The sequence below is a fragment of the Danio rerio genome, chromosome 6 (genome assembly GCF_052040795.2).
Source record: "Danio rerio strain M-AB ecotype USA chromosome 6, GRCz13ab, whole genome shotgun sequence".
NCBI lineage: Eukaryota > Metazoa > Chordata > Actinopteri > Cypriniformes > Danionidae > Danio > Danio rerio.
This window is the reverse complement of record NC_141026.1, coordinates 9057501-9071626: the sequence shown is the minus strand read 5'-3', so window position 1 is coordinate 9071626 and position 14126 is coordinate 9057501. Positions and strand designations below refer to the sequence as shown.

The 14126-nt window shown below is 37.8% G+C and overlaps 1 protein-coding gene across 50 annotated transcripts in view; it reads left to right on the top strand.

Annotated features, from left to right (window-relative positions):
* The window catches only part of rgl3a (ral guanine nucleotide dissociation stimulator-like 3a), a 120975-nt gene that overhangs the window by 21556 nt on the left and 85293 nt on the right, over window positions 1-14126 (top strand). For all 50 annotated transcript variants that reach the window (XR_015493178.1, XR_015493183.1, XR_015493184.1 and 47 more), the window contains 2 exons: window positions 1361-1464; window positions 1581-1665. Coding sequence is in view for 39 of the 50 variants with exons in the window: in XM_087256528.1 (XP_087112654.1) it covers window positions 1361-1464; window positions 1581-1665 (189 nt within the window). In the remaining 11 variants the exon portion in view is untranslated. The remainder of the gene's footprint in view (window positions 1-1360; window positions 1465-1580; window positions 1666-14126) is intronic.

Here is a 14126-nt window from a genome sequence, read left to right as displayed (position 1 = left end):
ACTGTTGCAGTTACAAGCCAATATTTATTGGCCATCTGGTTATCCCTATGATCACGCATGGACGAATCATAAAGGCCTACCAGTTCAGACAGAATCTCTTCAAAGCGATTCATATTCAAATCAAATAAAAAACGGCAGTGAAATGTTCGCTCGGGTCTCAAAAAATTATGTGCACTTTGCCAGCCGAAATCATGTCGTGCACGCCAAAAGCGAACTTCCGCAAACACCACAATGACGTCACATTCGCCGTGTGCACTCAAGCGAACACATTAAGTTTAAACCATGCTTTAAAAGGCTCCACAGACTGATAAAATGAAAATAAAATAAAGTTTATAATATATATTGTCGTATATACATATAATAAGTTGTATATACACATCAAAAATTGTGTTGTATTGTTTATGAGCCGGCTCAAATGTGTGAGCATTTTAGGGACTTTTCCACATGCAACATTAACTATTGTAGAACGGTTAATGATGATACTACCATTTAACTACAGTGGCACTGCCAGTATTTTGGAGCCAGAATATCACAGAACTACCATAATACTGGTAAACTGTGTTAAGCTAGTGCAGGGGTCACCAATCTCAGTCCTGAAGGGCCGGTGTCCCTGTAGGGTTTAGCTCCAACTACAACACACCTGCCTGGATGTTTTAAGTATACCTAGTAAGACCTTGATTAGCTTGTTCAGGTGTGTTTGATTAGGGTTGAAGCCAAAATCTGCAGGACACCGGCCCTCCTGTAACAAGTTTGGTGACCCCTGAGCTAGTGGATAATATTAGCGGTTAGACTATGGGCGGGTCTACCGTCTGAATTTCTATCAGAAATAGTAGACCATCCAGGAACCATTGGCCTACTCTTTCCATAGTATAATAGTGACAGTAGAGGTATTGCTAGTACATACTACTGTTTAAGATATAGTATAGTAATTCTATTTTCATATACTATTTAGGATGGATAGTATACAAATTGGGATGTAGCATTAAATTGAAGATGAACAGCAATAGTTGAAAAAAAAAATCTAGAAAAATCTAATCGCACACTCAGCTTGCACATATCATTTCAGTCTTTTTGTCCACAAAGTGTCAGCACTGAACCTGACGTTGATTAACAGTCTGAACAGAAACGCTGGAGACGGAACAACAAAAACAGATGGCGACATGTGTGTACCACCAACCTTTAGTTTAAAGATGCAGAAATGTAATCACTTATAAATTTTGGAGAACAAATGTAAGGACAAAGATGAATCATTCGATTGTGCATGTATCCGAATGTTTGTGCATGCAAAAAAATCATAAGCCCAAGTCTTTTTATTATGATTATTTTACACTGATTTGTTATTTTATTTACAACATTACAGGAGTGCCATCAGCTCAGAAACTTCTCCTCTCTAAGAGCCATCCTGTCTGCTCTTCAGTCAAATGCTGTCTACCGGCTGAAGAAAACCTGGGCTGTGATCAGCAGGTAATGCTTTCTGATCCACACCACATGTGTTTGTTAAACCAGTACTGCAATGTTTTCTGCTCATATTTAATTTGCACCCCAAATTGTAGAATTAAGTGCTTAAAATGTGATTTCAGGGAGAGTATGGCTGTCTTTGAACACCTCTGCGACACCTTTCCTGATGAGAACTGTGTGCTGATCAACCGAGAGATCTTAGTAGAGGCAAGTTTTTACTGGTTTGCCAATTTTTTAACACTTTACTGTTGATTTGGCAATTTCAAGATTGAGACAAACAAATAAAATTATATTTAAAGATGATTTTATTCTCTTATAAGAGAAGGTCAGACAGTTATGCAGAAACACAGGTCACTGCAGAGTAATGGAGGGCTTTCTCCCGCTTACCTTTTTGTTCCACTCAAGACAAGGAAATTAACTAAATATTGTAATACATCACATCTTCTACACTAAGGCCTCCATCTTTATGGTGAATTAAGACACTCAAGATGCTACCTGTCTTTCTTCAGAGTTAGTTATTTCACATTTCTCACTTATCCATTTACTTAATTTTGGCCATGGCTTAAAAATTTCAGCAATGGTTTTATATCTGTCTGGGGTTACCTGCTTACATCAGATTAATCTTTGAATTTGTGTTACTTATTTACAATTAAAATCAATCTAAGAAAGAGGTTATTCTTTTGCACGGACAGAACTTACAAATTTCTTTGTCCTTGTACAGTTTAAACCAGAGTCATGGTGTCGGCCAGTCACGAGATAAAATCAGCTGTTTCACTGCAGTCAAATGCAAATGCAAAACAATAGCTTCCCAAGTTTCCCAAAATGCCACTGCAAGTTTCTGTGTCTGTTTGTAGCCTGTTAAGGTTGTTGTAACTTTCCAGTCAGAAACACAGGCTAGATTGATGATTTTCTTTCACTGAGTTTTAAAAACACCCATAAGGGGAGAGCTTCGTAGCCAAGCTGTTTACCACATTTGCTCGTTTGTTTCATTCATTCTACCAAGACTTATCATTCATTCATTTTCTTTCGGCTTAGTAACTTTATTCGTCAGGGGTCGCCACAGCAGAATGAACCGTCAACTTATCCAGCATATATTTTACACAGTAAACGCCCTTCCAGCTGCAACCCAGTACTGGAAAACACCCTGGGAAACACACATACACTACGGCCAATTTAGTTTATACAGTTCACCTATAGCACATGTCTTTCGACTGTGGGGGAAACCGGAGCACCCGGAGGAAACCCACCCCACATGGGAAGAACATGCAAACTCCACACAGAAATACCAACAGACTCAGTCGGGACTCAAACCAGCAACCTTCTTGCTGTGAGGCGACAGTGCTACCCACTGAGCCACCGTGTCGCTCCAAAGACTTATCACATTTCCTAATTAGTCACTCATTTCTACATGCCAGTTTTTTCTGCATAATCCTTCTTTCCTTCTTCATCCAACAATTCACTGTCTGCTTACACACGTCTCATACAACCTCCTTTCTGTCGTTTGCGATAAATCACTAGACTTAATTAATTTCTCTTTATCTTGCAAGCATTTTTACCCATATATTTGTTTTTTTATTTGATAAAACATCAATGTATTTTAATTAGTGAGCTTGCTCTAGGATTAGAACTTCCCTATAATAAAATGTTGAAAATGTTAAGTTCCACACAATCACTTCATGTCACCCCAACGCAAATCGATCAAGTTAACTTAATTTTTATTTTTTTTACAATTCAAAGTTGATTAGACATAAAACACTTCAGCTGTCTCACAAAAAAACTAAAAAATTGTGCTGTTTCAGCCGACTTTAAATTAAAGTAGTTAGAATAAGTAGCAAAGCAATTTTTTGTCTATTTGTTTTCTCTGTGGATTTGTTTCCGGCAACATATGATCTGCTGGAGGTCTTCAACAGATCCGATCATTCAGGTGGAGCCCTTTCCTTTTTAATACCCACACCATTTTAAATTCCCTCCTGCAAATAAACTGTGCTGTCTTCACTATTGATCTCAATTTCATTCATTCATTTTGCTTCGACTTAGTCCCATTGTTCATCAGAGGTAGCCACAGCGGAATGAACTTATCCACCATATGTTTTAAGCAGTGGATGCCCTTCCAGCTGCAACCCAGTACTGGGAAACACCTATACACTCTCACTTGCACACTCATACACTACGGCCAATTTAGTTCATCTAATTCCCCAAATCACCCGGAGGAAACCCATGCCAACACGGTGAGAACATGCAAACTCAACACAGAAATGCCAACTGACCCAGCCGGGACTCAAACCAGCAACCTTCTTGCTGTGAGGTGACAGTGCTAACCACTGAGCCATCATGTCGCCTGATCTCAATTTTCCTTCCGAGAATTACTTAATGACTGCCCTCGACTAATCTCCATTTTCACTCTGAAAATGTCTTGAACACTTTGCACAAATGACCTCAATTTTCCTTATGGAAATGTCTTGATCGTACTGCACAAATAATGACAATTTTCCTGTTGAAAATATCTCCATTGCCTTGACCACATATACTGCTAGTATGACTTTCCCTTCCAACTAATTATAAAATATAATTTTCACCCATAATCTTTCAAAAAACTAAATTCTAATTTAGATTAAATAAAGGTTTTTCTCTTACTAGAGTTTTGATAACACTAGAGTTGGTTTTGCACATTCCAGTAATATCCTCAAGACTATGACTTCTAAGTCTAGGATGTGCAGTTATCGTCCACTTTTAAGTCCAAAAAAATGTGTATATGATATTTAATAAGCATTTAAGAGCAGTAAAAAAAGATTTTTCTTCCACACTGTAATCTTCAAAGTTTTGTGGTCAGTAAGAGTTGAAGTCATTTTTAAATGCCTTTAGTTTAACTTTAAATGTGTTAAGTTCATTAAGGCTGGATTTATTTGATCATAATACAGTCAAAACTGTAAAACTATCAAATATTTGTACAATTTTAAATACAATCTTAAATGCATGGCTTCAGTGACACATTATTATTATTTTTAATTGATTTTCAACACAAGAAACATTTATTAATATTATTATTATTATTAATGTAGTTGAAGGAATATTTTTGTGGGCACGGTGATTCATTTATAATCCATATATTTAAAAACACAGCATTGATTTAAAACGAGAATCATTTGTAATATACTAGTATTATAACATCAATTTAATGCGTCCTTCCTGAATAAAAAATATCAATTCCCTCCAAACGTCCATCATTTGTGCCGCACTTTGGCCTGCAGTGTTTAAACAAGCACCTCTAATGATTTAACATTACGTGCAAGAGCTGATAGCGGTGTTGAATCGCTGATAAGACAGGGACATGATGTCATCCTATGGCTGCCATTAAGTTCGTTTTATTAGGCTGGCTTGTGTAGCAAGCCAGACTACTGTTATCCTATTAAACTTATTATTATTAGGCTGGCTTGTGTAGCAAGCCAGACTACTGTTATCCTATTAAACTTATTATTATTAGGCTGGCTTGTGTAGCAAGCCAGACTACTGTTATCCTATTAAACTTATTATTATTTTTCTATATTATTCTTCTTCTGAGACTAAAAATTAAACTCTATCTCCTCCTAGGCCATTCAAGCTATGACCATCAAACTTGGGTCAGACCTCCGAACTATTCTGACTCGAGTTGCTATATCCTTTCCGACTGATCCGACTTTCGGTTTCCCGAAAAACGTCCCGGGACCGTCGGAAAAATCCCATAGACGTAACATTGGATCAAACTTTGTGACCTCATAACTCCGCATCAGAATGTCACACAGACTTCTAACTGGGCTCATTTAACTCAGACTATCAAACTGCCAATGACTGATCACCTTTAAACTTTCTGGCCACGCCCTAGCAACCACTTTTGGACCCTAGAAACCGTCCCATAGACTTCCATTGCAAAAGACTCTCATTGACTTAACATGGGATCAAACTTTGTGAGCTCATAACTCTGCATCAAACTGTCCTACAGACTAATGGCTGAGCTCATTTAACTCAGTCAAGCCAGCAGCCAATCACTGATGGCCTTTTAACTTTCTAGCCACACCCTAACAACCAGATACTGCTCCCTAGCAACTGTCCCATAGACTGCCATTAAAGAGGTTCAGACTGATATTGTCATGCTGCAGTGTGATAGAGACATGGGGGTTGTTTTTAACTGTTCATACTGGCAAGAAGCTTTGATACATCATCAGTCTAAGCTGTCAATCAACTCCATAGCAACAAAACAGACTAACCTAGCAACGATATAACAGCAGCTATATCTCAGCATCAGAACATCGTAGAGAAGCGGGGGTTGGCTTGTTTGACTCATGCTCATACACCATCTATCTATCTATCTATCTATCTATCTATCTATCTATCTATCTATCTATCTATCTATCTATCTATCTATCTATCTATCTATCTATCTATCTATCTATCCATCCATCATGCTAAGGACATGCTAATTCATGCTAGAATCATGCTAGTTACATGCTAATTCATGCTAGAATCATGCTAGTCACATGCTAATTCATGCTAGAATCATGCTAGTCAAATGCTAATTCATGCTAGAATCATGCTAACAACATGCTAATTCATGCTAGAATCATGCTAGTAACATGCTAATTCTTGTTAGAATCATGCTAACAACATGCTAATTCATGCTAGAATCATGCTAGTAACATGCTAATTCATGCTAGAAGCATGCTAACAACATGCTAATTCATGCTAGAATCATGCTAGTAACATGCTAATTCATGCTAGAATCATGCTAACAACATGCTAATTCATGCTAGAATCATGCTAACAACATGCTAATTCATGCTAGAATCATGCTAACAACATGCTAATTCATGCTAGAATCATGCTAGTCAAATGCTAATTCATGCTAGAATCATGCTAAGAACATGCTAATTCATGCTAGAATCATGCTAGTAACATGCCAATTCTTGTTAGAATCATGCTAACAACATGCTAATTCATGCTAGAATCATGCTAACAACATGCTAAAATCATGCTAGTAACATGCTAATTCATGTTAAAATCATGCTAGGTACATGCTAACTCATGTTAGAATCATGCTAGTAACATGCTAATTCATGCTAGAATCGTGCTAGTAACATGCTAATTCATACTAGAATCATGCTAGTAACATGCTAATTCATGCTAGAATTATGTTAACAACATGCTAATTCATGCTAGAATCATGCTAGTAACATGCTAATTCATGCTAGAATCGTGCTAACAACATGCTAAATCATGCTAGAATCATGCTAATAACATGCTAAATCATGCTAGAATCATGCTAACAACATGCTAATTCATGCTAGAATCATGCTAACAACATGCTAATTCATGCTAGAATCATGCTAGTCAAATGCTAATTCATGCTAGAATCATGCTAAGAACATGCTAATTCATGCTAGAATCATGCTAGTAACATGCCAATTCTTGTTAGAATCATGCTAACAACATGCTAATTCATGCTAGAATCATGCTAACAACAAGCTAAAATCATGCTAGTAACATGCTAATTCATGTTAAAATCATGCTAGGTACATGCTAACTCATGCTAGAATCATGCTAGTAACATGCTAATTCATGCTAGAATCGTGCTAGTAACATGCTAATTCATACTAGAATCATGCTAGTAACATGCTAATTCATGCTAGAATTATGTTAACAACATGCTAATTCATGCTAGAATCATGCTAGTAACATGCTAATTCATGCTAGAATCGTGCTAACAACATGCTAAATCATCCTAGAATCATGCTAATAACATGCTAAATCATGCTAGAATCATGCTAACAACATGCTAATTCATGCTAGAATCATGCTAACAACATGCTAATTCATGCTAGAATCATGCTAACATTATGCTAATTCATGCTAGAATCATGCTAACAACATCTATCTATCTATCTATCTATCTATCTATCTATCTATCTATCTATCTATCTATCTATCTATCTATCTATCTTTTCATACTTTTTAAAACTGTTTAAATAAACTATTACCGTCAGGCTTTCACAAGCCAGCCTCAAAGTTTGTTCTCAAACTTTAAGAATCTAGTTATTATTATTAGGCTGGCTTGTCAAAGCCAGACTACTGTTCTACTATTTAAACTTATTATTATTAATTTTATTATTATTCTTCTTCTGAGACTAAAATTCAAACTCTATCTACTCCTTGAACTTTCAAGCTATTACCACCAAACTCACACCAGACCTCCAAACTGGTCTGACTCGGTATGCCATATCTCCTCAGACTGATCCAACTTTCGGTTTTCCGAAAAACGTCCCGGGACTGTCGGAAAAATCCCATAGACTTAACATTGGACCAAACTTTGTGACCTCGTAACTCTGCGTCAGACTGTCGCACAGAACTCTAACTGGGCTCATTTAACTCAGACTATCAAACTGCCAATGACTGATCACCTTTAAACTTTCTAGCCACGCCCTAGCAACCACTTTTGGACCCTAGAAACTGTCCCATAGACTTCCATTCAAAAGACTCTCATTGACTTAACATGGGATCAAACTTTGTGAGCTCATAACTCTGGATCAGACTGTCCTACAGACTAATGGCTGAGCTCATTTAACTACGACTACCAAACTGCCAATAACTGGTGAGCTTTTAACTTTCTAGCCACACCCCTAACTACCACATACTGCACCCTAGCAACTGTCCCGTAGACTTCCATTACAAAAGACTCTCATTGACTTTACATGGGATCAAACTTTGTGAGCTCATAACTCTGCATCAGACTGTCATACAGACTAATGGCTGAGCTCATTTAACTCAGACTACCAAACTGCCAATAACTGATGAGCTTTTAACTTTCTAGCCACACCCCTAACTACCACATACTGCACCCTAGCAACTGTCCCGTAGACTTCCATTCAAAAGACTCTCATTGACTTAACATGGGATCAAACTTTGTGAGCTCATAACTCTGCATCAGACTGTCATACAGACTAATGGCTAAGCTCATTTAACTCAGTCTTGCCAGCAGCCAATCACTGATGGCCTTTTAACTTTCTAGCCACACCCCTAACTACCACATACTGCACCCTAGCAACTGTCCTATAGACTGTAATTAGCTGTGCTTTCAAATGCTTATAATTCTAACATGCTAATGACATGCCAATCATGCTAGCAACATGCTACTCATATGCTAATCATGCTAATGACATGCTAACTCATACTGGAAACATGCTAATGACATGCTAATTTGTACAAGAATCATGCTAGTAACATGCTAATTCATACTAATAATACTAACTCATTCATTCAACTCATTCATACTAACTCATGTTAATAACTGGCCTACATGCATACCTTTGCTTAGCAGTGTCCTATTGACTTGGGGGATGGCTCATCTGACTCAGACAACCAATGAGCATCTCAATATGATAATGAAGCTCACAAGCCACGCCCCCAAATTGATTCCATAGACTTCCATTAAAATAGGCCAAGATGCATATCTTTGCATAGCAGTGTCATAGAGACATGGGGGTTGGATCATTTGACTTAGACAGCAAACCACAATCAAGTGCACTCTGTAACCTCGCCCATAGCAACAAAACAGAGTACCCTAGCAACCATTCATCAACAGCTATATCTCAGCATCAGAACATCGTAGAGACTTAGAGATTGGCTCGTTTGACTCATGCTAGCAAACGGAACTTCCTAAATGCTACACATGCTAGCAGTGATTAGCTACATGCTAATATTGACTAGCCAAGTACTGTAACTTGCTAGAAATGCTTACTAAGTATAAATGTTTTATCAGGCATGTATGTGAGGCTTGCCTAGTAACCAACCAGGGTACCCTAGCAACTGCCTAGCAACCATCCAAATTACCCTAGCAATCGCCTAGCAACCACCTAGCAACGGCCTAGTAATGCCTTAATAAGGGCCTAGTGACCACTCAGGACACCCTAGCAACCACCTAGCAACGCCTTAGCAACCACTCAGAATACCTTAGCAACCACCTAGCAACACCTTAGCAACCACCAAGCAACCACTTGGGACACCTTAGCAACCGCCTAGCAACACCTTAGCAACCACCTAGCAACCAGTCAGAACACCCTAGCAACCGCCTAGCAACGCCTTAGCAACCACCAAGCAACCACTCAGGACACCCTAGCAACCACCTAGCAACACCTTAGCAACCACCTAGCAACCACTCAGGACACCCTAGCAACCGCCTAGCAACGCCTTAGCAACCACTCAGAATACCCTAGCAACCACCTAGCAACACCTTAGCAACCGCTTAGCAACCACTTAGGACTCCTTAGCAACCACCTAGCAACACTTTAGCAACCACCTAGCAACCACTCAGAACACCCTAGCAACCACCTAGCAACACCTTAGCAACAACCTAGCAACCACTTAGAACACCCTAGCAACCGCCTAGCAACACCTTAGCAACCACTCAGAACACCCTAGCAACCACCTAGCAACATCTTAGCAACCACTCAGAACACCCTAGCAACCGCCTAGCAACGCCTTAGCAACCACCTAGCAACCACTCAGAACACCATAGCAACCACCTAGCAACAGCCTAGCAACCGCCTAGCAACATCTTAGCAACCACCTAGCAACCACTCAGGACACCCTAGCAACTGCCTAGCAACGACTTAGCAACCACTCAGAATACCCTAGCAACCACCTAAGCATGCTATGTGACATGCTAATTCATACTAGAATCATGCTAGTAACATGCTAATTCATACTAGAATCATGCTAATAACATGCTAATCCATACTAGAATCATGCTAGTAACATGCTAATGCATGCCAGAATCATGCTAATAACATGCTAATTCACGCTAGAATCATGCTAGTAACATGCTAATTCATACTATAATCATGCTAATAACATGCTAATTCATGCTAGAATCATGCGAGTAACATGCTAATTCATGCTAGAATCATTCTAGTAACATGCTAATTCATACTAGAATCATGCTAAAATCATGCTAATAACCTGCTAATTCATACTAGAATCATGCTAGCAGTATGCTAATTCATACTAGAATCATGCTAGTGACATGCTAATTTATTCTAGAATCATGCTAGTAACATGCTAATTCATGCTAGAAGCATGCTAATAACATGCTAATTTATACTAGAATCATGCTAATAAAATGCTAATTTATACTACACTCATGCTAATAACATGCTAATCCATGCTAGAATCATGCTAATGCATGCTAGAATCATGCTAATAACATGCTACTTATACTTTTTCAAACTTTGAAAAAACTTTTTCAAACATGCTAATTTATACTAAAATCATGCTAATAAAATGCTAATTTGTACTACACTCATGCTAATAACATGCTAATCCATGCTAATCCATGCTAGAAACATGCTAATGCATGCTAGAATCATGCTAATAACATGCTACTTATACTTTTTCAAACTTTAAAAAAACTTTTTCAAACATGCTAATTTATACTAGAATCATGCTAATAAAATGCTAATTTGTACTACACTCATGCTAATAACATGCTAATCCATGCTAATCCATGCTAGAAACATGCTAATGCATGCTAGAATCATGCTAATAACATGCTACTTATACTTTTTCAAACTGTTTTTAAACTAAACAAACTATTACCAACAGGCTTTGTCAAGCCAGCCTCAAAGTTTGTCTCGACGAACTTTACTGTCTAGTTATTTATATTATTATTCTTCTTCTGAGACTAAAAATTAAACTCTATCTCCACCTAGACCTTTCAAGCTATGACCATCAAACTCGGGTCAGACCTCCGAACTATTCTGACTCGAGTTGCTATATCCTTTCCGACTGATCCGACTTTCGGTTTCCCGAAAAACGTCCCGGGACCGTCGGAAAAATCCCATAGACGTAACATTGGATCAAACTTTGGGACTTCATAACTCCGCATCAGAATGTCACACAGACTTCTAACTGGGCTCATTTAACTCAGACTATCAAACTGCCAATGACTGATCACCTTTAAACTTTCAGGCCACGCCCTAGCAACCACTTTTGGACCCTAGAAACCGTCCCATAGACTTCCATTGCAAAAGACTCTCATTGACTTTACATGGGATCAAACTTTGTGAGCTCATAACTCTGCATCAAACTGTCCTACAGACTAATGGCTGAGCTCATTTAACTCAGTCTAGCCAGCAGCCAATCACTGATGGCCTTTTAACTTTCTAGCCACACCCTAACAACCAGATACTGCACCCTAGCAACTGTCCCATAGACTGCCATTAAAGAGGTTCAGACTGATATTGTCATGCTGCAGTGTGATAGAGACATGGGGGTTGTTTTTAACTGTTCATACTGGCAAGAAGCTTTGATACATCATCAGTCTAAGCTGTCAATCAACTCCATAGCAACAAAACAGACTAACCTAGCAACGATATAACAGCAGCTATATCTCAGCATCAGAACATCGTAGAGAGGCGGGGGTTGGCTTGTTTGACTCATGCTCTTACACCATCTATCTATCTATCTACCTCTATCTATCTATCTATCTATCTATCTATCTATCTATCTATCTATCTATCTCTATCTATCTATCTATCTATCTATCTATCTATCTATCTATCTATCTATCTATCTATCTATCTATCATCCTCTATCTATCTATCTATCTAATCTATCTATCTATCTATCTATCTATCTATCTATCTATCTATCTATCTATCTATCTATCTATCTATCTATCTATCTATCACTAAATATCTATCTATCTATCTATCTATCTATCTATCTATCTATCTATCTATCTATCTATCTATCACTAAATATCTATCTATCTATCTATCTATCTATCTATCTATCTATCTATCTATCTATCTATCTATCTATCTATCTATCTATCTATCTATCTATCTATCTATCACTAAATATCTATCTATCTATCTATCTATCTATCTATCTATCTATCTATCTATCTATCTATCTATCTATCTATCTATCTATCTATCTATCTATCTATCTACCTCTATCTATCTATCCATCATGCTAACATGCTAATTCATGCTAGTTACATGCTAATTCATGCTAGAATCATGCTAGTCACATGCTAATTCATGCTAGAATCATGCTAGTTACATGCTAATTTATGCTAGAATCATGCTAATTCATGCTAGAATCATGCTAGTAACATGCTAATTCATGCTAGAATCGTGCTAACAACATGCTAATTCATGCTAGAAACATGCTTGTAACATGCTAATTCATGCTAGAATCATGCTAACAACATGCTAATTTATGCTAGAATCATGCTAGTAACATGCTAATTCATGCTAGAATCTTGCTAGTAACATGCTAATTCATGCTAGAATCATGCTAGTAACATGCTAATTCATGCTAGAATCGTGCTAACAACATGCTAATTCATGCTAGAATCGTGCTAACAACATGCTAATTCATGCTAGAATCATGCTAGTAACATGATAATTCATGCTAGAATCGTGCTAACAACATGCTAATTCATGCTAGAATCATGCTAGTAACATGCTAATTCATGCTAGAATCGTGCTAGTAACATGCTAATTCATGCTAGAATCATGCTAATAACATGCTATTTCACACTAGAATCATGCTAATAACATGCTAATCTATCTATCTATCTATCTATCTATCTATCTATCTATCTATCTATCTATCTATCTATCTATCATCTATCTATCTATCTATCTATCTATCTATCTATCTATCTATCTATCTATCTATCTATCTATCTATCTATCTATCTTTTCATAGTTTTAAAAACTGTTTAAACTAAATAAACTATTACCGTCAGGCTTTCACAAGCCAGCCTCAAAGTTTGTTCTCAAACTTTAAGAATCTAGTTAGGCTGGCTTGTGTAGCAAGCCAGACTACTGTTATCCTATTAAACTTATTATTAATTAGGCTGGCTTGTGTAGCAAGCCAGACTATTATTATCCTATTTTCCTTCTGAGACTAAAAATTAAACTCTATCTCCTCCTAGAGCTTTCAAGCTATGACCACCAAACTCACACCAGACCTCCAAACTGGTCTGACTCGGGTTGCTATATCTTTTCCGACTGATCCGACTTTTGGTTTTCCAAAAAACGTCCCGGGACCGTCTGAAAAATCCCATTGACTTAACATTGGACCAAACTTTGTGACCTCATAACTCTGCATCAGACTGTCCTACAGGCTTCTAACTGGGCTCATTTAACTCAGACTACCTAACTGCCAATAACTGATGAGCTTTTTAACTTTCTGGCCACACCCTAGCAACCACTTTTGGGACCCTAGAAACTGTCCCATAGACTTTCACTGCAAAAGACTCTCTTTGACTTTACATTGGGTCAAACTTTGTGAGCTCATAACTCTACATCAGACTGTTGCAAAGACTTCTAACTGGGCTCATTTAACTCAGACTACCAAACTACCAATAACTGATGAGCTTTTAACTTTCTAGCCACACCCCTAACAACCAGATACGGCACCCTAGCAACGGTCCCATAGACTGCAATTATAGAGGTTCAGATTGATATTGTCATGCTGCAGTGTGATAGAGACATGGGTGTTGCTTTTAACTGTTCCTACTGGCAAGAAGCTTTGATACATCATCAGTCTAAGCTGTCAATCCACTCCATAGCAACAAAACAGACTAACCTAGCAACAGCAGCTATATCTCAGTATTAGAACAT